At 42.9% G+C, this 25503-nt stretch overlaps 1 protein-coding gene across 2 annotated transcripts; it reads right to left on the reverse strand.

The window, feature by feature from the left end:
• On the reverse strand, window positions 1-25499 carry GDAP2 (ganglioside induced differentiation associated protein 2). 2 transcript variants are annotated; one of them, XM_037390737.1, is made up of 14 exons: window positions 25371-25499; window positions 23550-23796; window positions 21883-22022; window positions 17557-17710; window positions 15926-16014; window positions 13494-13570; window positions 12267-12426; window positions 10422-10572; window positions 9378-9454; window positions 7943-8019; window positions 7245-7384; window positions 6573-6627; window positions 1709-1852; window positions 1-774 (listed from the first exon to the last, which is right to left on the reverse strand). In XM_037390737.1, the coding sequence occupies exons 2-14, from the start codon at window positions 23723-23725 to the stop codon at window positions 727-729; spliced, it is 1488 nt and encodes a 495-aa protein (XP_037246634.1). In that variant the 5' UTR covers window positions 23726-23796; window positions 25371-25499; the 3' UTR covers window positions 1-726. The 2 variants fall into 2 exon arrangements, with proteins under 2 accessions (XP_037246634.1, XP_037246635.1); XM_037390738.1 differs by lacking the exon at window positions 25371-25499 and adding an exon at window positions 24863-24962.
• Between the last annotated feature and the right edge of the window lie 4 nt (window positions 25500-25503).

Raw genomic sequence — 25503 nt, forward strand, 5'->3', positions numbered from 1 at the left:
TTAGAGAAAAGAAACTGCAAATGCTTTTCAATTTTATTCTTACTGGGAAGGTAGTGGCATCCTGACATGTCACATCATCCAATGAAAACTGACAGGGACTTTATCAAGGCTCCTAGCTCACCTAGCATTTATGGTACTAAGTCTTGCAGTCATCTTGGCTTGGCGGTAGTGTTTTGTTCAGCCTGCAGACATGGCATTCCCAATTCCAGACAGTTTTGCCGGGTCACGACCAAAATAACTGGCACTAACAGAAAGGGAAAGTAATCAGATGTGAAACTCAGAGACCCTGTGATGAGCAATGTGTCAGGCTGGCACTGCACAGTATTTGTACAGACCAGTCAGAAATGGGTATTACAAACAGAGCTGGAAAATTAGAACAGTTAAAAACATGACCAAGTGCTTTTGATAGGTTTCCCAGAAAAGAAAGTCTGTTCAGAAATAAATGTAACAACTTCAACTCCCCCCCAACCCAAAATAAAATGCATCTAGTGATCTTTAAATCAACTTTTCCATTGGATAAATATATTTGAAATGGTTGTACAGTTCACAGTGGCATAAAGTTCTCTGATTGCTTGAGTGCTTGAAAATATCTCATCAGTAAAAAAATACCAGAGCTGGGGGAGGAAAACCCTCTCTCTGAATTCTGCACATGGGCAAATGCACAGGTTTTGGCAGGCATCAGGTCATCGGATCCATGGGAAACCAGCAGCATCACAGGACTGCAGATCACAAGTCAGGCGACGGAGGATAAGAAGAATAGTAAGGCCCATTTTCCTGCAACGAGAACAGAACGAGCAGTTGAACAAAAGTCTTCCCCAATACATCTGGTGCAACGGGTGACGACACAGAGGCAGAAATAAACAGGTACCCCTGGCTTCGTCTTCCACAAGTACAGTGACGGCCACAATTCACCCAGGAGAGGACTGTGCTGGCAATCTGGCAAAAACTGGTTTTTGCCTCTGTTTTAAGCAAAAAGTGCAGGTTAAAATTTTGCCATTAAGCTGAGCTGTGATGCAAGGAAAGCCACAAATGCTAGCATAGCCGGTCACTTGACAGAAGTTGCTTACACAGACACACAGCTCTAGTCATTACTTTGTAGTTACAGCACACCCCTCTTTGGAATGATTTGGCCAAAGCAAGCCATATTCATTCTGCCATTTGGTTAGAGACCTGGGATGGAGAAGGGAAGAGGAGGAGGAGGGACCAACACAAAGGCAAGGCACCCTTCTATGGTTCCATTTTTCCCCACTGCTTCCCCACCCCCTCACCCTTTCCTGCACGCTTGTCGATACATGGGACAGGAAAGAATAAACACAGATAGTATTTCTTTTTACAGTCAGTGTAAGGTATATATCAGGTATATAATGTGAATTTTATCTTATCCACAGGCTTTTAGTGTGTTGTGTTATAGTTCTTGGCTGAAGAAAAGTTGTCTGCCTTTTACACGCATAGCAGACTGCTCTATTGGGAGAGCAGCCTGCTTCTTAGCCAAGCCCTCTGGTTTGACTGACGTAGAAAGAAAAATAATCATTAAGAAAATACTTCCTCACAGGAGAGCAACCAGAATTTCCAGGAACCCTCCCTTTCTTCTCCCCATTTCTAAGATGTGGAAGTCAGCCCCTTTAAAGCTCTTGCAGAGCAGAACGGGAGAAGCGTAAGAACTACACTTTGGAGCAAAGACGGATGCTTGCAACACGCAACCACTTACCCTGGCATCATACTCGAGGACAAAAGGGGGGAGATCAATCTGTTCCGGGGGTATGGCTGTGAATAACTGCTGAAGGCTTTCCACATAGTGGATTTTGTCCTTTAGCCCTGAGACCGTAAAGGTTGTGAAAAACCATGCTGAGACCTGAAATAAACCCCAACAAAAACAAATTAAGATGGTGCTGTTTCAAAACTTTCAAGTTCAACAGAATACTGCAGTTAAACAGGCTTGATTTAAGCTTGAAACACTAATAGCATGACAGTAATACAAGGTCAGGAAGCACGCACCACTGACTGCTAGCAACCACTGTCTCCAGAGTTCTGAAGCTGGTGCTTTCTGACTTCACATGCACTCCTTCCCAGCTGCCACTTTAAGGTCCCTTTCGACTGTACAAGAGTGACAGCTGTTCTGCTAGTTGCCTTCAAAAAACCATTAGTGTAGTGGCACATTTTCACATCCAGTTTAGCCAGCTCAGAATACAACCTATTGGATTCTATATCTGACAGAAGCATTTTCAACCCTCTGCCTTCAAGTTTTCACAGACTGGATCCACGGCAATCCTCCACTTTGGGGGAGAGAGGTTTTTCAACTGTTCAGCGATCCCATTGAAACTGCTCTGCTTTGGGTTGGCTAGTGAGAATGTCCTTCTGTTTTATCACACTTCTTATCAAAGCCTTATCAACTTATTCTACAGGATTTTACTTCAAGTATTCACACCTCTGTCTCTTTTAAACAGGATAAGGAATTTTTGTTTTGCAAAGGCCAATAAGACACCATTTATACCTCTGCAAGTTACTAAATATTCCTTCCTGTTTAGATTGACTGCAGAAGCTTTTACTTTTCAACACCCCTTCTCCAAAATTAAGCATTATATCACTTTTTTATTTCTTATCTAGTTTTTCCTGGCAGACTGAAGGGAAAGAAAAAAAACCCCACCAAGTGTTCTACAGGTCGCAAATGCTCCCATAAGGGACCATTTACATTGTTCTGGGCAACCAGCTCTTGCTGACCCTGCTTGAGCAGCGGGGCTGGACCAGATGACTTCTAGAGGTCCCCTTCCAATCTTGAGCATTCTGTGGTTGTTTGATAGTTGTGCTTTGACTGCAATAAGTTAACAGAAAAGAAGCAACACCGCAAGAAAAGCCTTGAGGGAAGTGGGAGTTTCAAATAAGCTAAAACACTAGGTCAATAAAAATGATTTACCCAAATGCAACATTTAAAGAAAAAGTTGATGCCCAAAACCTGTCCTGGAATATCTGCGCTACCTCCTCAAAACAGCCTATTTTCATGAGAAAGGCACAACAAAAGAGACAAGGAGGTAAAGAACAGGACAGAACATTAAGATTGGCTCGTTATTTTAAGGGCAGAATTAGAGATTTACGTTACTGGAAAGCAGGGAGACAGTTTATTACCGGCCTCCATTACTTACTGTGTTTTTCTAAGAAGACCTCTTATGAGTGACACTGGGTGACAGTTTGATGAGTGAAAAATACCCTCTCAATCCTGTACCAAAGTAGCATGCATTCCAAGGCACATTATGAATGATAATCACTAAATATTAATTGCTATGGACGTTTAATACATACAAAAGTCCAATAGGGAATATTTTTGCAGCCATTATGAAAACTGTTTTTGGGGAAAGCACACACCCCCCCACCCCCAAGTATACCAGCCACTGCAGTTTGACACATCTTCAGCAACAGAGAAAAAAGGGAGGGGGCAGAAGCCTTGCTAAAGAATTCTTCTCCTATCTCTATTCTTGATAATCACAGGTTATAGAAACAGCAATATGACAGCACCCATTTATTGGTAAAAGGACATGGAGCTTTAAATGAAACCAAGTCCTTATTAATGCACTGAAAGCAAAATAAGTTATACCAGAGCAGTAAAAAAAAAAGTTAAGAATCTAGACATCTGAAATTTTCCTTTATTTTTCTTGTTCTGCAGTTCATAATCTGAATAAAAGGCTATCAAAGTCACTCTGTCAAGCTAGAAAACCACAGTGTTAAAGTACCAGATGTCTTTCCCCCCAAAAAACCCAGCACCACCACAGATGCAGTGTATCACCAATCTCTTAATTAGGTCATTCCCCAAAGAGAAATTTGCTAAAAATCTAGAAAATTTTACTACACTTGGAAGGATCTTGCATAGAAAAAGCTGTAAGCTATTTGCAACAACCTTTATATTGGCATCTGATCCCCAGAAACTGCTTTTATGACTGTTACAGAAAAACAAGACAAAAATTGTTCATGATAAGTACAAAGACTACCATGATTAGGAATATCTGGTTTGATTATTCATGTATGTTTCTGTTTTGAAACATTCTTGATTCACAGCCAAGTTACTATATTTATAAACCCAGACTTTCTCTGGGTGAGACTGTTTCAGATGCAGCCACCAAGCTTTGTTTGGAGCGCTCTCAGAAGAGGGGAGCTGAGAAGATTCACACAAAATTGCCCCCCAAAAGCCCTTTACTTATGTATCAGCAGCTATAGCAATAATAAGCAGAAGTACATTCACATGCAAGAGGAAGGAACTTGTGGCAGCACTTCAAGGGTATCTTAATCGAAGGCTTGCTGGTGAAGCGTGCATTGCTGCCAGCCTAAAAAGCTAATGGTGCCTATGCTGCAATCTTGCAAAAATGCAAAGAACAGTTACATTTCAGCAGCACAAGAGAAGTTCTTCCCAGATCACAAGAACGCTCACATCAAAGCATGAATAAAGGCAGGATCAGTATCCAAAAACGGGCCATGCAGTGACACACCCTGCTTCAGTTACTCTGGGTTTTAGGGTAACTGCTGAACCCTCCTCCCTGCATACCAAACCCCACGTACTCTAGACAGGCAATTATCCTCAGAATATACATAATTTTTGAAGTTTCATATCTAGAAACCAAAGCAAGAATCATGGTTGGCACCACGAAGTACATTAAGAACTATGCTTGTTTTCTAGGGGCACATGAGTTTCTAAAAGACATGATGAAAACCTCTTGATCCTTTTCAGCCCAGAAATGAACAAAGCAACTCTAACAGATGGCCACCATCCTCTGTGCCAGGATTCAATACTGCTGTAAAACAGACAATTTGTATCTGAGGTTTAAGAGCGAGGTGTATGTAACAAGGATGATGCATTTGGGAAGCTGCGTGAATGCAGAAGCCTTCCTCCTGCATTTGAGACATGGGGTATTTTCCACTACTTCTAGGGAAGTCAGTCAATGCTCCAAATGGGAGGACAAATGTGCCAAACATTTCTGAAGATATTTGAGGCTTCTGAGCTACTAATCTTCCATGGGGACAACAGCCCTGAAAACAGCCAAAAAAGGAGGGGAGAGACAAATCATTCCCTCTTAAGCAGCCATCTTCACCGCCAGGACTTTCTGCTGCACATTCCCCACCGTGTTTCACAAGCTGATAGTCTCTGCAACAGCCAGCAGCAATCCCACTTGCCCTTCAGTTAGAGAAAAGGCTTGGCAGAAAAACACTGACACACATCCTCTTTTGCCTCCAGCTGTGCTGCTAGAATAGCATACAAACCAATTCCACTCCCAGCAAGTGGGAGAACTCTCCATCTCTCACCCGCCTTGCTTCCCACCAACTATCTGCTTGCCCCACAGATCTGTTGAGTGCCGCTGCAGTTCTCAAAGGGACAGAGAACATGGTAACAGACTGGTGAACGCGAGTCCTCATCCTACAACAAAAAAAACCCGTTTCTCAACCAAGTAGAAATGTAGGAAGAGAGGAGAGGGATAAAGTGCTGCTGAGAATTTAAAACACTAGTACTTCTAGCTTCAGCTTCCACTCAGCTTTGTGACCACAGTAATGTTTGATGCCAGCTCCTAAGTATCCTGACAGGAACTGGAAGGTATGCTGTTGGGAAGCCTCAGCTTCATCTGTATAAAACCAGGGAAGCTCTGAGTCTCACGGTGTCCCAGCTGTGCGCACGCAAAGAAAGGACTCTTTGGAAATTTAGCAAAGAAATTCTTGTTGAACATGTGCAAACAGATGTTTTTTTCCAGGCGTATAATTTCCTCAGATTTGATCAATGTCAGCAAAAAGCAGAGTAAACACAGAGGTTAATCTGATGTGAACGCAGAGGACCACATTTCCAACTGTTTTAACAGGACTAACAATTTTAGGAAGGGCCGCTGCTGACACTTAGTTCATCTGAAGTACTCATACCGCTGCAATACGAGTAGTGTGTATGAAGTACAGAGGGGAGCAAGCTCCGTCTTTTGTTACCCCACACAGACCATAGCCAAGGGTAACACCTTACTGCCTGATGAGCTCAGTTTTCCATCTCCTAAAGGCTTAACAGGATTTTTCTGCACTCCATCACAACAGCATTCTTCCTATCTTCCTTTGCTACTCTACACTCTATAATACCAAATAACCTCGGGGCTGCTTGACGCACTGTCCTCTGCCCACACCAGGGCAACTCTTAAGCAATACACAGCACCGATGCAATACCTCTTGTGGTGAAAGAAGAGGAAATGAACCACACAAAAAAAAAATTCCCACAGTTTTTGGTCATGGTTTGTCACCCTGCCAACCAGACAGCAGGGAAAAGGACAAAATGTTTCTCTTTGGAAGAAACAAGATCCAAAGCTTCCATCTCTCTCTGTTAAGAGCACAGGCAAAACAGGGCACAGACAGCTGCGCTGCACTGGGGTGCAGCTTATCACTAATTTTGGAAGACTACAGCTAGATCAAAAACAGGGATGAACTTCAAACTCTGACCGTGGATCCAGATGATACTGCCTAATTTTGGAAGTCTTCTATATATCTCCATGTTCCTCATACTACAGTCTTACATGCTGCTCTGCCAACACCCGAAATATACTTTTCTTTTGTACTGTTTACCTCACCTTTGAACGAAATGTTGGGTGGACAAAATACAGTGCCTTCAAGTTCCTCTTGTACCTGGTTTAGAGAAAGAAAAAAAAGTCTTTAAAAGTGACTTCTAATTAAGCTCATCTACACAACCCAATTGCCAAAACATAGATGATTTTGCTTAAATGCCTGTGATGTAATTTTATAGAGTTAGATCTAACACAAGGGCAGATACCAGAAAAGTAAGTGTAAGAGCGTGGGAGGGTGGGTGGGTTGGAGCAGAATGATTATTTTTCAGATAAAGACAACATAGACAACATAGCCTGCAGTCTTCTATGCGGACAGTGAAAATTATGGACAAATTATGACTGCCAATGTTACCCAAGCCTCTTCCCTCACAACAGCAACACACTTTTAACAAAGCCAGGCTCCAGAAGCTCCACCTCTAGATAAGAGATAGACAATACACCCAGTACATCCCTCTAAGAGCTCCAGAAGGCAGACTGCAGAGGACAGAACTTCCTGGTTTAATAGCTGGTTTTATGAAGGAAAGAAAACATATCTTCCTTCTTCCTGCCTTTGTTATGTATTTAGGTCTTTGCTCCAGCAAAACTCTTTTATAAATAAATCAGAAACCAGATACAGGGAACGACATACATTTCCGTAGCACGGAGGAAGACCAGAAAGGGTCTCCTATTGACACTCACTTGGCATCAACAACATCGTAGAGTTTCTTCAAGAAATTAGAGTCTAGTTGATTGTAATCATTTGTGAGCGTATGGAAGTACACCAGGACATATTCCTTCACTGCAATATGATCCATGACGTGGATGAAATACAGAAGAGCCTGAGACAGAAAAATGAAATTTATATTTGCAAAGAATTCTTTCACAGTTGCATCACATCTTAATATGCTTCCTTTAATTCATTCATAAATCAGGAGTCATGAGCTGGGTGGCATTATGTTTCAGCTACAAATGCAAGGTGAACATTCCAAGCCTTCAACTTGACTGTAGTAACTTAGATGTCTTTTTTTGTCTAGCTGACCTCACAGATGGAGATAAATTCTTGCTGTTTCCATGAAAAACAAATTTGACTCATTACATTTCACTCTTCATGTCTTGGCTGTTATAGAAACAGGGCAAATCTGTCTCTTCTTGAGATGAAAAAAAAAAAAAAATGAGCCACGTTAGGTCTGTTTTTCTAAAAATAGCACAGTTCCTCCTCTAAAAAGCCACCCCCAAAACCCACACACAAACCTTTATAAGAGAATACAAATTTATCTGCCTGTAAAAGAGATTAAATAGAAACTATTTAAGTCTTCTACAGCTAAAGTTTCTAGCAGTTATAATCAGATTCCTGAACATTCATATTCAACATACACAATAGTTTTACAAAGCGTTACCTTTTCCATGTCTATCAACGTTACAGGGATATTCCTTCCAACCACCACCATCACTGTGCGGCCACAGTTATCTACACCTACAAAAGAAAGAGAAGTATGTCTACACTTCTCTCAGTCATGCCAGGTTTTGAAGTTGGTCCCTTTTAAAACAGGGAAAACCAACCAGAGCTCAGAATTTTTGCAATGCATATGGTTTCCATCTTAAAAACAAAGGAAATACACTTAAGTTATGGTTCTCACTATACCAGTGGTTATTCTGATCCAAAAAAGGGTGCGTCACATCCGAGAAACTTAAGGACTGCAATTTTATGTTGCCCGAGTACTCTGCATTTACCCAAATCTCAAGTAATAACATTACTTTTATTAAAAAAAACCCAACAGAACAACCAACCTTCACTTGCAGTTCTACCACCAATGCAAACCTCTTCCTAGAAACCAACCAATCTAATGCAGATTCCCAGAGCACACTTTACTGACCTCCTGCAGCCCACAGAGCCTTGACTAAGGCAAACAAAAGAATTTAAAATTGCAGTTACTGAGCACAGCCTCAGCATTTGCACAAAGATCAAGGTAAGTATCTGAATTTTCAGGAGGCCAAAGTTATCAGGCAAAATGCTGAACAGACTTTCTCTGCAGAAACACAGCCATGGTTTTGAGACCCTGACTACTCGCCTGTTTCTTCCTGTCATGGTGCAAAGCAGCTATACGCCACTGGGACTATGGCAAGTTTTTACGTTCAAGTATGATGCTATCTAAAGAGTAAAAGTGAACTAAAGAGTACAGGTTCCCCATTTCTGCTTCCTAGGCTGCAAGGACCTTGCAGCTATGTTCTTCCACTGAACTCTCCACTGCGTTGTTGAATCTCTTCCTAATCTCCCCATGTACTGAACAAAGAAGTTGCAAGATGAGCTGCCCCTGGCACTCGGCCCTTAGTACCAGGAGACACACACAGAGGAGGGCAACGCATACTAACCCCAGGGAAATAAAGCAAGCCGCTTTCTTCAGGAAAGCTGTATCAAAAGTTGCTTTGGGAACTGCTTATTCTCTACAGTAATCACCTGAAAACAACATTCATTTCTTTGTAACAAAAGGTGGCGACAATTTAGAACAAAAGGAGAACTCTCTCATACACAGTACCTTAGCATTGGCTTAATTTATCAGTACTGATTCACATCTAAAGCTACAGACAATTCAGGACATGCACCTATCCTCAGACTGTTAGAGCAGAGCAGTTTGGGAGTTTACCACAGTGTCTTTCAAAGCCAATCAAGAGAGAATTCCTGCTTTACTGCAGAGATGTTGCCTAGTTCTTGGCCAGGCTTCTAGCTTGATAACATGGCTTACTGTATGCTCAGGTCTAAAAAAAATACTGTATCTTTATTTTTTATTTTTGCTTTAAAACAATATACATCAGTTGTTGGTAGCCTGAGCTTACCTGTCTGGTACAAGGCTTTCAGAGAAGCAATATCAGAGAGGTCTTCAGCTCTTGCCTGACACAGCCAGCGATTGTAACTAGAAAGTTAAAAACATCTGGTCAGAACTGATCCCCCTTCAGATTAGCATTAGAAGCCTGAAGACATACATGGGAAGGGAAGGACAAAACAAGCTCTTTATGACTGAGCCCTCTCTCTAGTATTGTGGATTTCTGACCTATGAAGCAACTATCAAGTTATTAAAGAAAGAAGAGGGTGGGGAAATTTGAATCTCTTAGTTACATATCTAGTGATTTTCACCAGTGCAATGAATATGCACCAACTAGTAACTACAGTGGCATTGCATTTGGGCTAAAAAGATTGGAGAGATTTTCCATTTAAATACTTCAGTATCAGTGTTTAAAAAAAATACAAAAGAAAGAAAATGTATTTGAAAAGTCCGTAAGTCAAACATAACTATGTAGCAACAACCATTACATACAGATTTCCCCACCCCTCCATTAAACGGTGAACAAATTAGTGATTCATCTGACAAAAGAAGCCATGCACCATGCCTCAAGAGGACTCCAGCATGGAATTGGCTTCTAAGAAAGTGATCATGCACGTTAAGAATGAGCAGGGGGAAGGAGGAAAAAAAGAAAAAAAAAGAAAAAAAAAAAGGAGAAAAGCTTCGGCATTAATTTATTTTTCTTTCTGTTTTGAAAGACTGAATAGAAATGTTTTGCTATCTGCCCAGAGCCTCAGGAGCATGCGGGCAGTACTGAAAGCAGGTGATCCCTGTACAAAAAGCAGTGACAAAACAGTGACATCTCGTGGCACAGAGGTAAGGCATGGCCGGACGCACTGGGAATGCCAGTGGGTTCACCACTAGCTTCCCTTCTCTTACTGCCCCTTCCCTTCTCCCTTCAGGCCAAAACCGCTACAGCAGGTTTTATCTGTATTTCCTTGCCAGAAGATTAGGCTTTACAGATAACAAAACCATCATAACGGTTGGTCCTCTGAACAGCTAAAACACAAAACATTCAAGCAGACAAGGGAATTCTCACTTCCTCTGATGCTGTTTTTGCAGCGCTGCCTCTGACAACTGTCCCTGAAGGATGAGGCGTCTCTGTTTATCAACATCTCCCTCCATGCGGGCAAAAGCATGGGAACCAATGAAAGACAAGTCTGCCTCCAGACCCTCTTCATCTGAAGCATCTGCAGTAGAAACAAAGGGTAGCGTAAGATGTTCAAGCTGCACACAAGACAGCAATGCTGCTGAGGAACTGGAGTGTATCTCAGGGAGCCAACCCAGTCATCACACTACAAACTAACCCAGAAAACCCACAGCACACCACGATACGACAGATTATAGTTTGTGATAACTACAGACTCCCTTAAAATGTTGATTTGCCTGGAAACTAACTGGGCAGGTCCTAGTCATCGGCTTGTAACAAAGGGGTGACTGCTAACTCTTGAAAAACAAGGTCTGGAGAGAGTGGCTTGGGCTTTACAGTTGTTCTACTTGTCATGGGGAAAAATAAGTATGCAGAGGGACAGATGCTGCAGCTTTATTCAGTTTAGAAGCGCGTGGTAGAAAGGACTCGCTTTTTATATCATTGACACTGACTGAACAGATCCTGTAGAGCTGGTGGTAAAATGAGTTTAGTATTTAGTATTTATAGTATTGTTTACAACACAACTGCGTGATGAAATAGAAAAGCACAGGCTCGCTTGCTGGCGACAATACCAGAATGCTCCACTACATTTGATGTCATCAAGGAACATGGCTAAGGCTTCCAGCATTACCTCTCTGGGCAATCTGGATGGGAACAGTGTTTCCCAGTTTTAACGTAACATGCTATAGTAGCAATGGGACAAAGGCACGGGATTCTGATATACCCCTTCGCTCCTACATGTGCAAACCCTGTAATTTCACAAACTATTCAGTAGTGATTGAATGCCTCCCACTGACCAACCACAGCTGCAAACACCACTCTAACCAGCAACATGGACAGGGAGAAGAAAAAAAGAAAAAAAACAAAAAAAGAGAAGAGACTGGAGTCTGATCAGCAGGAGTATGTTTATCAGGTATCAAACCGTGAACTGTAAAATTGTCTGTACCCTCACTGCATAATCAGCCTTACCCCAACTGGCCATGCTAAAGTAGAAAACCTTTGAAACCCTTACCAGGTTATCTGCCTTTGATGGTTTAGGGGTTCACAAAGAAATGTAAAACTTTCACAGTGCTGCTTAATGAATAAGGCAGAATGTGCCAGCTACGACCACTTATACGTTAAATCATCTTGCCACATGTATCTCACCTCCTCAACCCTGACGTCTAGGCAACCTTTTTGCAAAGAGACTTCTTCCACTGAGCTTTGACAGACGTTTCCCAAACATTGATCTCTGGGCTGACCTAGCTCTTCTATCTTTTAGGGGGTTTCTTCTTGTTTTCATTGAGCATCTACTAGTTTGATGTACACGCTGTCCCAACAGAATCTTATCATTTGAGACAACATTTGCTAATAGTTAAGCAACACTTGGCTAATATACAAGATAGGTTATTGACAATAATGCCTTTTTAAGTTAGGGGCTGCACAAGATTCTGCAAACAAACTGCAAAGGTCCTAAGCACTTTGAGAATGGGAATGCCATTTGCAATGGGAATGAACTACGCTTCCCCCAAGAAAGAAAAAGACAGAACAGCTCTACTGCATCCTCTAACCACAACACAAAGTGGCAGAAAGAAGTAGTTACTGCTGGGGAACACATGAAGGCAATGAGGCAGCCTGACAGCCGCCTTCCTTAGGCGAGGTGCGGTAGGAGCCCAGTGCTCCGCTTCTCACATGCCTTGCCTGGCTTTCCATTGACTTTCACACACTTCTGCCAAAGTTCAGTTAAGAACTCACCATCCGGCACACCCGGCTTTTCAGTGATCCTGATCTGCCGCTCTGGTACTACAGGCTCCCCTTCTGCATTGCCAATATCTGCAGGGAGGTAAGGCAAGGATTGTATCTCTTCTTCCAACGATCTTGGAAAATACAGAGGCAGCAACTTCTGGTAAGTGGCCTACAAATAAGAAAAATGCGTGAAGGGTCCATCACGCATCCTTGCTTTTCAGTTAAGTAACGCTTGCCCTTGTAGCAGGGACCTTCTCAGCGGTTTAGAGGCAAACTACCACTTGCCTCAATGGCTTATTTTGGGCTGCTACCTGGCAATAAAGGTGTGTAACCTTGATAAACGTTAACTTTTTTTTTTTTTTTGCCACACTGGTAAATGACCTTAAGAGGACTCTGCTTTAACCTTCCTGAACTCAGGTAGATCGCAGACTTCAGCTTTGTAACTAAGTTAGAATATGCATGGGTGACAGACTTCAGTGAAGGTTGCTTTTATATCAAAATGCACCACTACACAGATCACCTTTGGTGATCTGACTGGGAAAAAAGAAAAAGCAACCACCAAAAGAAACTCTCCCCACCTGGAGGAAAACAGTGAAAAATCTCTACTGAACACTGTAATAGCTCATGTGTTCTCTCCAACCGATTAATGGTTTTAGACCCCTTATCCAGATGCCACAGAACCTAGTACAATGGGGTGTTCTGCCCAGGAACTGCCATTAGCAAGTCTGATATACAAAAGAAGTCAATATTCAAACTGCCAGCATCCGTCTGCACACAGATCATTAAATGTCAAACTTCTTATTTCAACAAGCCAGCCAGCAACGTTCAAGATGCTCGCAGGTGATCTGCGGGCATGCTAAACTGGCCCTTTTAAAGCACAAGGGAAGCAGCGCTGTGTAAGGAGGAAATCTTGTACTAAGAATTTCCTTTCTGGCTGGCAGATTCCATCCAGCACAACTGCATGTTATAACCTCTAGTACTGGCTGCAATTCACGGCTCAGAAATACAGAAGCCAGAATTAGAAAGATTCTGAACATGCCCATAGTGATTGCCAAGGGCATAAACAGCACTGGAAAAGGTGCTATGCTAGCAGGAGACAGAAGGATGCTGTAGGACCAAAAGCCTGTATGATCTGAAGGGGAAATCCGAGTCCAGCTCTAGAAAGGAGCTAATTACTGCTGCAGAAAAGATCAAACAGGCCCATGAATTTTGGTGGAATGAATATCAAGGAGATACCTCTTCAAGCTCGGAGACTGCAAACACCACCTTCTCCAGAGTCTCTCCATGAATCTCCAGGAACCTTCTAACTGTGCCTGCAAGAAAGAAGAATAAATGTACTTTGCAAAAACAGGAGAGGAAATTTAAATGCACAACTGCAAGTGAGGGAGTTGGAATACAGAATAGAGACACATCCCTCCCCTCACACAAAACAGCTTCACGGGCTGTACCCAAGTGTGGATTAAGTGGCAGTTTAACACACCAAATGGCTTGCTGGCCATACTGGCAGTTCCATCTCCACTCTCTGTCGCTGCTCACTCTAGAGATGGATACAAAATGAGAAAAAATTTCTCTCTGATTTTAGTTTGCTAATTATTCCTCAGTCTGTGGAATGCGATTCTATGGCCCTGCAAAATTAAGCCAAATCCCTCCCCCTTAGAGTCTGTGCAAGCTGCCAAAACCAGGCAATCCTAGAACAAGTCATTGTGCCTTAAGTTATCAGGAAAGCAAGATGATAAGCAGCTATAGCAGAAGCTGGTATAAGACAGAGTCCGTCACACAAAACCTCTGGAGTCAACTATGCCAAAGCGGCATATAAAAACTGTATTTATAAATCATTAGAGAAACTGTTTCCTCTGTTACTTTCTTCTGACTCCCCCAAATCTCTAGCAAATCCAGGGACACAGTGAAGTTCCCAAGCCATTGCAGCTGAGGGGAAAAGAAAATGTTTTGTAACCAAGCTCCCCGTCAGACACATCCTTGTACAGATGAGGTCCTTGAGCTGCAATAATCTTGACACATATCAGGATTTTCAAGTGCTTCCCTGTCAGGCTGCCAAGGGAGAAAGTGTCCAAAGCAATAAGTTGGTCTAGCAGTATTTTATCAAGTAGCATACAGCCCTAAAGGGACAACAGACGACAGCAATAAGGAAGTGTACTCTGCAGAGAATGCATTAGCGTCAGTTCTTCAAGAAAGAGCAGAGGGGGGGAAAAAACCAAACTATTTTCAAATATTTCCTGTACAGAAATTCACATAAAAAGCAACACTACTTTATGGGAGAAATGCAGTTGTGTGGTTCCACAGCAAACAGTTTCCTGAACCTATGCGAGCAGATGTTTTCAGATCTCTCACTCAACAGGCAGATAGCAGAGAAAACAGCAGACTAATCTGTTTCTCCAGTGTCAGCATCTCTGCTGAACAGAGGGCAAGAAAGATTTCCTCAGCCAGCTTGCACAGCAAGAGGAAAACCCACTCCCTCCATCTGCAACAACCTCCCTGTTGTGCAAGAGCACCATGCAGGAGGGTCCAGGGACTGGGTGGTGGTGGTAGAAAGCAGATGGGAGCAGGCCAAGAGAAATGCAAAAGTCAAAAGAGAAAAGGGAAAAGTAAGAACCAGGCAGGTATATAATATTCTTCTCAGGGCACTTTCCTATTTCTAAGTATTTTCAGCCTAGGAAATATTCAGATTTGTTTTTAGTAGCCTTCATTTTTTTCTTTAATACAGTTTCCTTTTGAAGCCCCCCAGATTTGAAAACTTTTAGCATCTACAATGCTTTTTGGTAAGAAGGTTCATAAAACAAATAGTGTAAGCACTTGTTTGTTCTGAACCTGATTCATAGTAGCGTTGTTTAAAGGTTCTTGTTTTGGGAGACAGCGAACAGCTGATTCCTACCCACGATCTCCACGCCACTCGAGTTTATAGACATCTATCACATTCCCTTCAACTTCAGCATATTCCAGTCTGAAAAAGACTTTAGCTCACTTAGCTATTGCTTGCCTTTCTCCATTCTTGCTGACCTCTTCAACTTCTAGTTCTAGTGCATCCTTTTTGAATGTGCAGCTTTAAAGGGTGGACAAACCACAGATTTCTAGCATAATGTTCTTAATTTTGTTGTGTCTTACTCCAGCTGCTGTTATGAACTCCAGTGAGCTGTTGTTTTCATGGAACTATGATAATCTCAAGATTTTGCTCCTTAGGTTAGGCCATCATTTTGCATGTGAAGGCAGAAGCACACAGGAGTGGGTCAGTGGGGGAAGAATATCACTTCACAGTTGGATATGCTGATGACACTAAAATGGCAGATGACATTCACTTGAGGCCCATCTCCAGCTATTCGACAGTACGGCCTCATCTTTGCTATTCTGAACACTTTTCTATTACCAGCAAACTCTTTCACCTCACTGTTCAGCATCTTTTCCAGGTTAATTAATGTATTGAATATATTCCAGCACAGATTCCCATAGATCTTTACTGATGACTTCTCAACAGAGAAAGGATCATTTGTTTTTATCATCCACTTCCTGATCAACCAGAGGCAGCCTTGCCTTTTTACAGGCTCCAACAAACCACAGCCCCCTAAAAAAAGGGTTTCCCCATATTAACAGCAGTCTGAGGCAAGCGATCTGCTGAGTAATGCCATCCAGTTTATGTCACATCCCAGCAAACTTACGCAGTGCTATGTGGGTTGCATCCTCCAAGGGGTAGCATCTTTTCAGAGAGTTAATAACACAAAATCCTATGGAGCACATTGCCTGCTCCCTGAAATCCAGAAAAAGAGAAACAAATGAATAGACGGTCAGGTGAGAACAAACGTTTGCCAGTAGGGTAGATAACATTAGCACTTTTTTTCCTGCCTTTATGCAGCAGTGACCCTCTTTTAGGTTTGTGCAGAGGGATTCTCTTCTAGTAAGATGTACACATACCACCATCAGGCAGAAGAGGGAACCATTAATGATTCCACACTGTTTCCTCTTAGTTTTGTTCTCAGATTTCTCCTTCTACTTCAGCCACATTGTTCCTGCAGTTTCTCATATCCTGAATGAAGAAGTTCTTACCTCAGGCTCCTTGCAATCCTTTCCAAAATATTTTTCCTCCTGTACAGATTTGACAGTGAGGAGAAGGAGGGGAAAATGAGGTGCGCTCTATTGCAAACACTCTCCCGTTCCTCCACCTGACCTATCACTTGTTTTGTTAGAGGTCTGGACACAGACCAAGGTGGCTTACTCAGTCCTAGGCATGGTTGGAAATCACTGGTATAAAGCAATACAGTAAGATCTGCAAGGTGCTTCCAGCAGAGCACCAGATTTTTAGAAGAGTAAAACAGATGCCTTGCCAACAGTCACCAGAGGAGTCTGAGCAACCTCAGAGCTGGCAGACTATTTTACAAGCATCAAAAGTTACTCTAGAAAATAGGTTGACTGAAAAGCATTCAGAATCCATTGAGCAGAATTATTGAAGTTTTAAAATTGTTTTTACCATGCTTCAATCCAGGCCTGACTTTGCTTGTTGCTTCTGAGGCAGAACAAACCTGCACGTACTAGAAACCTTAGCTTTGATCTTACGAAACAGTTGCTATTGCCCTCCAACGCAGTCCAGGCTTGGAAGAACTGATCTTCCCAACCTTAAGAAATTGTTAAGTATATTTTATGACATTGCTGTTATTCAGGTACTTTTTGTGACTGTTACCATTACAATAGCTGTCACAGGAAAACAACAGACTACAGGAAAGAACACAGAAAAAACAGAAAGAAAAAAAACCCTGTTAGCTAAGAGGAAACAGAAAATACCACAGATGAAAGAGGGAAAACTACAAACCCATCTGCAGCAACTGTGGATTTAGAAATAACTTTGCACCTTGACTCAGAACTTTAGATGACTGTTGTATGAAGGCAGAGGCCAAGCATGTGAATGGATACAGCAGTCGGATCTGCCTGCGGCTACGTCCACATGGCCGCAGAGACACATGAAGCTGCTGCTTGAGCAAGCTCATTTAAAGCTTTTCGTGGCACAGAACCCAATGCAGTTATCACTGCTGGGCTCCTCAGAGTAACTGAATGCTGCGCAGCTCCAATTTCAAGACTCGAACCAGCTCAGATCTCTCTGCACATTCAATCTACACCACCGACACAGGCAACAAAAAGCATGAAGTATACCACGAGGCCACTCAGGTTCTCACGCCCTTAACCAAATCCAGTAACCATCAGAAGATATTCACAGACATTCGGCCTCTGTGCAGACCCGAGTGTCTAGGGCAGACACACCACGGACGGCAAACCCTGACGTAAGTGGCCGTGTGCTTACTTGGCGAGCTGCAGGACATTGCGGTAACAGCTGTACAGGGAGCTCTCGGCTGCTGTGCGATACCGGCTTTTGTATTTGGGTCCCACTGTGTGAATGATGAAACGTGCAGCCAAATTAAATCCTTTGGTGAGTTTAGCCTCACCTGTCCTGCACCCTGAAAAAAATAGACACAAGGAAAAATGCCAATGTCATGATAAGAAAGCTGGAAATATTCAAGCCCTTGACTTCTTCCAGTCAGACAACTCCATACATAGAAGTCATCAAATTTATATCCCATATGAAGTCATTTACACATCAAATACTAAGGATAGCATTCGATCTCATAACAGCTGCTTAGCATCACCTAGTCAGGTTGAGGTGACAGCTGTGCTCCATCTCCCAATTTTAAAACTATGCATGTAAGGACAAACCAGAAAATGCTAGAAATGCTGCCTTAACAGCAGTGCTTACTGTGCCACATACAGAGCCAAAGGCAGCAATGATTTAACTATATGCAGAGAACAGATGCACAAATATGCCATACAACCAGCAATAAAAAGTCCTTCTGAATTTAATAACTTGGCTTGGGGAGATTGCTTTTCGGATAAAAGGGCTAGAAGTCTCCTTCAACCCATCAGCTTTGACAAAGCTATTCAAAACAAACACATCAAGCACTTGCTCCACCTGTGCTCCCAGAACAAGGTACCTTGCTTTGTTTTGCAAGTTTCTTCGTGTTCACAAGGCAAAAGTATGATTCTCATGGAGACCATACTTTCTTGACAGACTAGATACCTAGTCTCAAGGCAAGGAAGCTCAAGCGACACATTTAATTGTTCCATCCACAGCACCCTCCAGTTGCACACTCCAGGATCATCTACTGTACGCCAGCATACCTCACATCTTTACCTCTTTTTAGTTTTGACTGCTCTTTGGCTATCCCCTGCAAGTTACTCATACTTAATTCCTGTAATTTTTCACAAGGGAAATCAGTTTGTCTTACAAACTTACAAACCCTCGATGACATCCGTAGGCCTATTCCCTTCAGTTTGTCAATGCATTTCTGATAATGAAAAATCCAGGAACAGCTGTTGTGTTTGAAGACTGTTTTTAGTTCAGCACCTGGACAAACAGCCTGCTAACCCTCCCCTTCTTCACCCAAATCTAGCCCGCTCCAGTTCTGGACGGCTGAAGAAGTACTTCTAGTCTTCCCCTACGCTCAAAGACAAGTATTTTCTCCCTTCTTCCTTCTGCATGTACAGCTGCACTGCAGCTTTCTGATCTGGCTGAAAACTAGTATTTTCACTGGATTAGCTTTCAACCTGATCTTTGAGGTTGCTAGTGCCCACAAAATGGAATGCGACAGGAACGAGTGGCTGCAACCACCCTTCTGGCAGCAGCACTGCAGTAGCCTGGCTTAAGTCAATCGTGAAGCTGCCCACCGAGTAGCAGTGTTCACCTCTCCTACTCTGTTGTTTGTGGTGCTCAGGCGGGCTATCAGCATGCACGAAAGCGTATTTTATGGCAAGAAACATTCCAGGTTGAGGATCTCTCTTGCTCAAAACTTTAAGCACGTCCTTTTAGTGGCAACACGTTGCCTTTCAGCGAACATCTTATACACTTTTTAATCCAATAAATCACATCATTAGCTTCTGTAGACTTCCACCTTGGTTTTATTGGGTTAATCAGAAGGACTACAACAGCACACTAAAACTAAGCACACTATTCTGAATTACTGCATATCCTCTAAGATGCCTCAGCTCAAGAGAGTAACTAAATAAGCACAGTATGGAAAAAGCAGAAGCTAAACCCAAAGCACTTAATGCATCAGGTATCAAGTTACTTTCTTCCTCCCTGGTCCGCCCAAGCCACACAACTTGAAAATAGCAAGCAAAGGCCTGCAGGAAAAACGGTCTCGTGAAAAAGAATGAAGGAATTTTGACTGAGGTATAGTTGTGAATTCAGCAGAGAAACTAATAAATTCAGACCATCAGTAATCTCTAACTGCACTTATATCACACTTTGTACTTCCCAATGCCTTCTGCCCGGAGATCTCTATGAAATTTATAAAACTAAAACGAGCAGCAAATATTATATCTATTTTAAGAAACAGGGTGAGGTAAGCTAGTAGAGAGAGCTGCACAAATCAAAGTCTGTGGCAAAAGTGAGAACAAAGTCAAGATCTTATTTTTTATCCCATGATATTTCAAACATTAGAACAACTTCTCTGCAAGTTTAAAACTGAGAGTCTGAATCCTCCATATAAAGTATGCAGTGGAGAAAAAGTCTCACTGGAGCAGGAAGACTACTGTGCGTTGCTGTTACAGAAGGTCTTTATTAGTCTGCAACAAGTATGTGTTGATAGGCAAGCATGTATCAATAGCACGTAATTTGCAAGCTTGCATCCTTGGCTGTAGTATTTCTGTTTTAATGAAAACTACACACTGTTCCTATGAATGCGTAAGTTAGCTGAGCCTTAAAGAAAGCAGGCCTTTGAAATGTCAGCACATCACATGCTTTAAGATCATGATTTTTCTTGGAGTCTATGAAATATGAATACATACCAAGGAGTAGGAATAAAGCTGGAGAGAACTAACTGAAGATCACCACTGCTCCCATTTCACAGCTTTAGAGCAAAGACCATGCATTTTCATGTTTTCAGCAAGAACATTCTGCTAGAAAAGAATTTCAATGGGAAAGCATGCAAAAGGAGGCAGAGGTGACGAAAGAATCAAACTAATTTCCTAACTGCACTCACTTCCACTTCTGCTACTGTGACAAACACATTAAAGATGCACAAAAGCCAAAGCTGTAATCCAGCCTCTCCTTCCTCTCCCACCCAAACCGCCAGTAGTGCATCAAAGAACTGATTTTCAAAAAGCTTTTATTACAAGGCTAAAAGGAAACTGTCATGTATAGGCAGTCATGAACCTGCAGAATGTGTTATGACGGGAAGACATCAGCGTCTTCACAGGGGTAGAGAATGCAAAACTACATCTATCTCAGCATGGTAAAAGGGAACGTAAGAAGCTAAGCCCAACTTTCACAAATAATTCCCTACAGAGCTGACAGGTCTCAAATGTTAAGTATGCCTTGAAACATTGTCCCTCTCCACCTCACAGTGCACAGAAGGAACCCAAGTTTATTTTAGAAGAGTTCTGGTGTACATAGCAGGGTCCTAACTATTTTATAACATCTGCTGTATTTTGAACCCAAAGGACACGCTGAGTTTTCCCTCTCCTATGAAACTGTCACTCTTCCTCTGGTTTTACATCCAGGTTACTCACAAAAAGCAAGTTGAATCAGCAAAACATGATTTTATAAAAACAGGATGTCTATTAAATTGCAGTTTAAGCTACTGAGAGTTTTCATTAGAAATACTGTGGTTCTTCTACCTGTTTTGTTACTACGTAAGGAGAGCGCGCTGTTAGGCAAGAGTGAGCAGTACTACTCAAGGATCACTTTGGTCTCAAAATTCAGCTCAGTACCACAGGTATTAGAAAAGTGAATTTTCACCTGCAAACTGTATTAGATTTCTGTATGACCCTGGACAACTATAAACACTTTGCTCCTCACACAGAAGAGGGAAACTCCTCTTTTCATCTAACAGGCACTGGGAATAAAGCTGAGTATTTGTAAATCTCATCACCAGCCATAAACTCTGTTAATAAGAACTCAGGTAAAGCAAACCTCATCCATTTCCAGAACAGCCTTCCATTAGGGATGGTCTTGTAACTTTATTAGAAAGTAATCTGTTGTGCAGAAAAGGCAAATGAACTAAACAATTTAAGTAGTCACTAAGTCTATTGCAGTGTTTTATCAATCCATCTATTATTGCCATTGTTTCCTGAAGGACTGTGTGCATATATTAATATCCTGACAGAGGATACACAAAGTGTATATTAGAACCCATTTAATTTCTGCAATGGTGAACTTCAGTTCCTGTCTTCCACAGTATATATACACACTGAACAGGGTAAGAGCAAAATCTGACTATGTACAAGGCTGGTCCCTTGAGTAAAAGCTCTGATAAGCTAACCACCCAGAGTGGCTTCAGGTAACAATGGGATTTACTGTATCACAACTCAAGGGCTCAGCAACTCTAGTATCTGCCCCAGGTTTTTAATGATCTGTACCCTGAACGACAAAACCAGGAGAGGCTAGATTGTCATGTGTTTCCTCCATCTATTTCACATTAACACCAGACGTTGGGGGAAGGGGATGAAAAAAACCCAAACAAACAACAGACCAGTGCTATGCCTTGATTTTAGTGTATGTCCAAATCCTCATGCTTTGTACTATGCAAGGACAGTAGATTTCAGTAAGATAAAAACATCTCCAGCCACTTACCTTTGAGCTTCTGGAGTTCATCCCTCAGGTCAGGCCCGGCGTGCATGAATATACTTTCAGATACTGGGTTCTTATCAGTGAGAGACTCATTACTGGTGTTTACTATGGCTGTGCAGTTCAGTAACGCTACATCTCCTTTCCTGAGGAAACAAGGAAACCGTTTATTGTGGGCTAAATGTAAGATGAAGCAATCATTGTCAAGTAAGTGCTGACAGGCAAGGAAATGCCAAGTTAAAGGACAAGCATTAACAGCGCTCCAGTGCCCGCAGAGGGTAGCGTACCCTGACATGCTCACCATGCAGAATCATCCTTTGCCTCTAACTGATGAAGAAAGACTGCAAGCAACCTGTCATTTCCTTAAACGCTCCCTGCCTCAACAGAAACTTAGTGATGTATGTAAAAAAGGCAGTGCTGCAGTTTTATGTAGGGCAGTTTAACTAGCAGAACATGCAAAGCAGCGTGTTAAACTGATGGGAGTGTAACACGTTCCAGAAACCCCATGTATTCTCTCTTGGAGATAAGAGGACAGTCCTTGTGGCACGTTACTTTAAAAACTTGAATAATTTTTTCAATGTACTTTTCTTGGTTTGCACACATGCTACCCAGGGCACCTTACTGCTGCTGCTTTTCCTCAGACCCCTGAGGATCTGGAGCGACACTGCAGCTAGACAAGCCTTTGCTGCTTTTGTTCCAGCACTGCGAACCGCAATTTGATCATGACCATTCTGCTGTTCAAGGCTCAGACATGCAGAAGATAAACAAAGCAGAGATGCACGAGAGTCAATGGAGTAGCAGAACTCTGACCTGCTTTTTGTCACTGAAGCAGCCATTAGGGATTTGGGGATTAAAGAGCATAGGAAGGGAAATAAAGACTCCCATGCACAGGGAGAGATTCAAGTAACAGTTGAAACTGCACATATTTATTACACCCAAGCCCAAGTCGTAAGAGATGTTTAACCTTTTACTTCTCTCTTTCTTTACTTAATCAGGTTCAGGAAATCCATGAACAGTCCCATTTCCTGCACGTATTAACCAGAAAGAGGTTCAAGGCCGACCCCTGAATCTGTGTCCCTGAGAAATCCTTCTCTCTTCACACTGATTAACAAAGAGCTACTCATCTAGAGAGCAGGTTCAAGTATCTGAGTTATAGGAAAGAAAAACTGATGGAGTAAGTTCACCTCAGCACACGGTACTTTATCAATAGATTCTGGCATAAAAATGTAGAGACAGAATACAGAACAGAGAGGGGGTGCAGGAGAGAGCCCAAAGCAAGCCATGAGAACCACATGAAAGAAATAAATACCAGAAAAGTGAAAGATTAAAGCCAGCAAAGAAAGAAAAAAGCTAGTATACAGCAAGTATATTTAAAAAAAAATTAAACAGTTGTATCAAAGTACTGTATTTGGTTTTGATATTTAGCGTACAGTATGACAGCAGGAAATACAGCTCCAGTCTGCTGCATCAAGAAATGCCTACAAACGTGCTGTTTATAACCTACGGTGGAGCAAAATCTCAGACTTGCGGATTTACAGCAAACAAAAAGATTCTTTTCTTCCCAGAGAGGGGTTAAAGACTTTATTCTAAAGCAAGTGATCATTACATGAGGCAATCGGATCCTGCAGTACACAGAAGTGATGACAAGCACACCAGAGCCACATGGAACTTACCATAAGATTATTTTTGCATTTATGTCTTTCCTGTATGGAAAAGGTGATCTAACATCAACTTGAGCTTTTTCAACAGGATTTTGGTGAGAGTACAGCTGCTTAGCCTCATAGGCATCAGTCCAGCCTGGCAGACTGTCAACATCCACAAATTGGGAAGGAGCACCCAAGGGATCCATGGAATGGAAACAACAACTCCTTTCCTCTGCTAGCTTGTCACACTCCAATTCTCACTGGAGTCTTCCAGGTGCTTTAAAGGAAGAAAATCAAACCAGGTCACCAGCTGTTCACTGAAAGTGACTCCCACAGAGCCAGACCTTTCACCAGACTGCAATGCAATTACAGCTAGCAGAAAACAGAAACACGTTTCCCACTCAGCTGCTCCTTCCTCCTCTTTTGTTACCTGTATGCAAAAAGGCAGTGCAAATACTCACACTAAAGACAAACTTTTCCAACAGTGCAAGGTGAAAACACCTGCTCTATTAAATTGGCCCAACTGGCTTGTGATTCTCACATTTTGAAAATGCTGAAAACAAATTCCCAAGTGTAGAAAGGACCTCAGTCTTTCTGGAAATTATTTCTTTATCTAAACAAACAGCAAGTTTGTAGCAGGGTATGTATAATCTATCCCTGCAAAGATTTAGGTCTAGCCCTGGGTCATACCTTTTAAAAAAAATCAATCAAAAAATGCAAAAGCAAAAGAAAATACACAGCGTCCCAAATCACTACAACCCCAAAACTCCTAAACACCCCCCCCCAACAAACAAACCAATGAAAACTTCCTCCCTCCCCCCAAATCGCACAACCCTTACGGTTCAGTGAATTCTGAAGCTATGCAAATAAGACTTAGAGTTGCACAGTTCTCACAGTCATGCACTCAGGCATGAAACGCCTTCACTCAAATAGGTTTTGCAAGAAAGAGAGCGAAGCTGTAAAATTAGAATGCTGCCCCAATGAACCTGCAGGTTGAATTCTGCCATCCGATTTTTTTTTTTTTTTTAAAAAAGGCTGAGATGACACTGGTTGCTAGATTAAGACCCAAACTTGCCAAAACATACTTTTTAACTGCTAGCACGTTACACCTAGGCTACTACATTTTCACTGTAGCTACTAAACTGTACTAGTAAATTAAGCTAGCACAAATACATGCACGGGTGATTCCAGTTCACCACATATACATCTATTATTTAACCTTTTTCACAGGTTCATTACTGATAATTTTGAAGAGACAGCATCCCCAAGTGGTAATTCTGAAACATGGATTATGAAGTATTTTCATTAGCTAGAAAAATAATCCAAAAGAAACAACCAAACACCCGAACTCAAGCTGAGGGGTGATAACGGCTGACGCCAGGACACTGGCAGCCAGGAGAGTGCCCAGGTAAGGTTTCTGCCCTGGAGTGCTGGGAGAAAGCGAAGAGCAAGAAGGCAGGATGGGCAGAACGGCTACAGCTCAGAGCTCACCCCCAGCGCTGCCCTGCCGCTGGGAAAGCGCCAGCAACCGGGGCCCGGGGGGAGCGCAGGGGGCAGGCGGGGAAGGGGCGCGCTGTTCCCGGGTACTGCGCCCCCCAGCCCGGGGGGTGCCAGGCTCCGGGGGCGGCACAAAGCGCTGCGAGCGGCGGCCCCGGCGCCCCCCGGCGGGGTGCGACACCCCGCCCGTGAGGGACGGCGCTGCCCCCCCCTCCAGCCCCCGCCGCTGGGCCGCGCCCCCCCGGGGCCAGGCCGGCCAGCGCCCCCGCTGCCGCCCACCCCGGCTCCGCCCGGCCCGCGAACCGCCGGCAGCGGCGGCGCCTCCCCCCGCGGACCGGCCGCTCGGTAACTCACGGGCAGCCCGCACCGCCGCCAGCCCCGCCCGCCCGGAGGGTCTCGATCGGCGCCGGTTTAGCGACATCACCCAGAAAAGCGGCGCGACCGCAGCGCGCTTCCGCTTCCGGACTGCATCACCTCACTTCCGGTG

The sequence above is a fragment of the Falco rusticolus genome, chromosome 5, assembly GCF_015220075.1.
Source record: "Falco rusticolus isolate bFalRus1 chromosome 5, bFalRus1.pri, whole genome shotgun sequence".
In the NCBI taxonomy this organism is placed as follows: domain Eukaryota; kingdom Metazoa; phylum Chordata; class Aves; order Falconiformes; family Falconidae; genus Falco; species Falco rusticolus.

Coding starts and splice junctions, on each gene's coding strand:
- GDAP2 (XM_037390737.1), bottom strand. CDS start 23,725: ATGGATCCCTTGGGTGCTCCTTCCCAATTTGTGGATGTTGACAGTCTG. Junction 12,427..13,493: donor CAGTCTCCGAGCTTGAAGAG/GTATCTCCTTGA, acceptor TCTTATTTGTAG/GCCACTTACCAGAAGTTGCT. Junction 1,853..6,572: donor ACCCAACATTTCGTTCAAAG/GTGAGGTAAACA, acceptor GGTTTATTTCAG/GTCTCAGCATGGTTTTTCAC.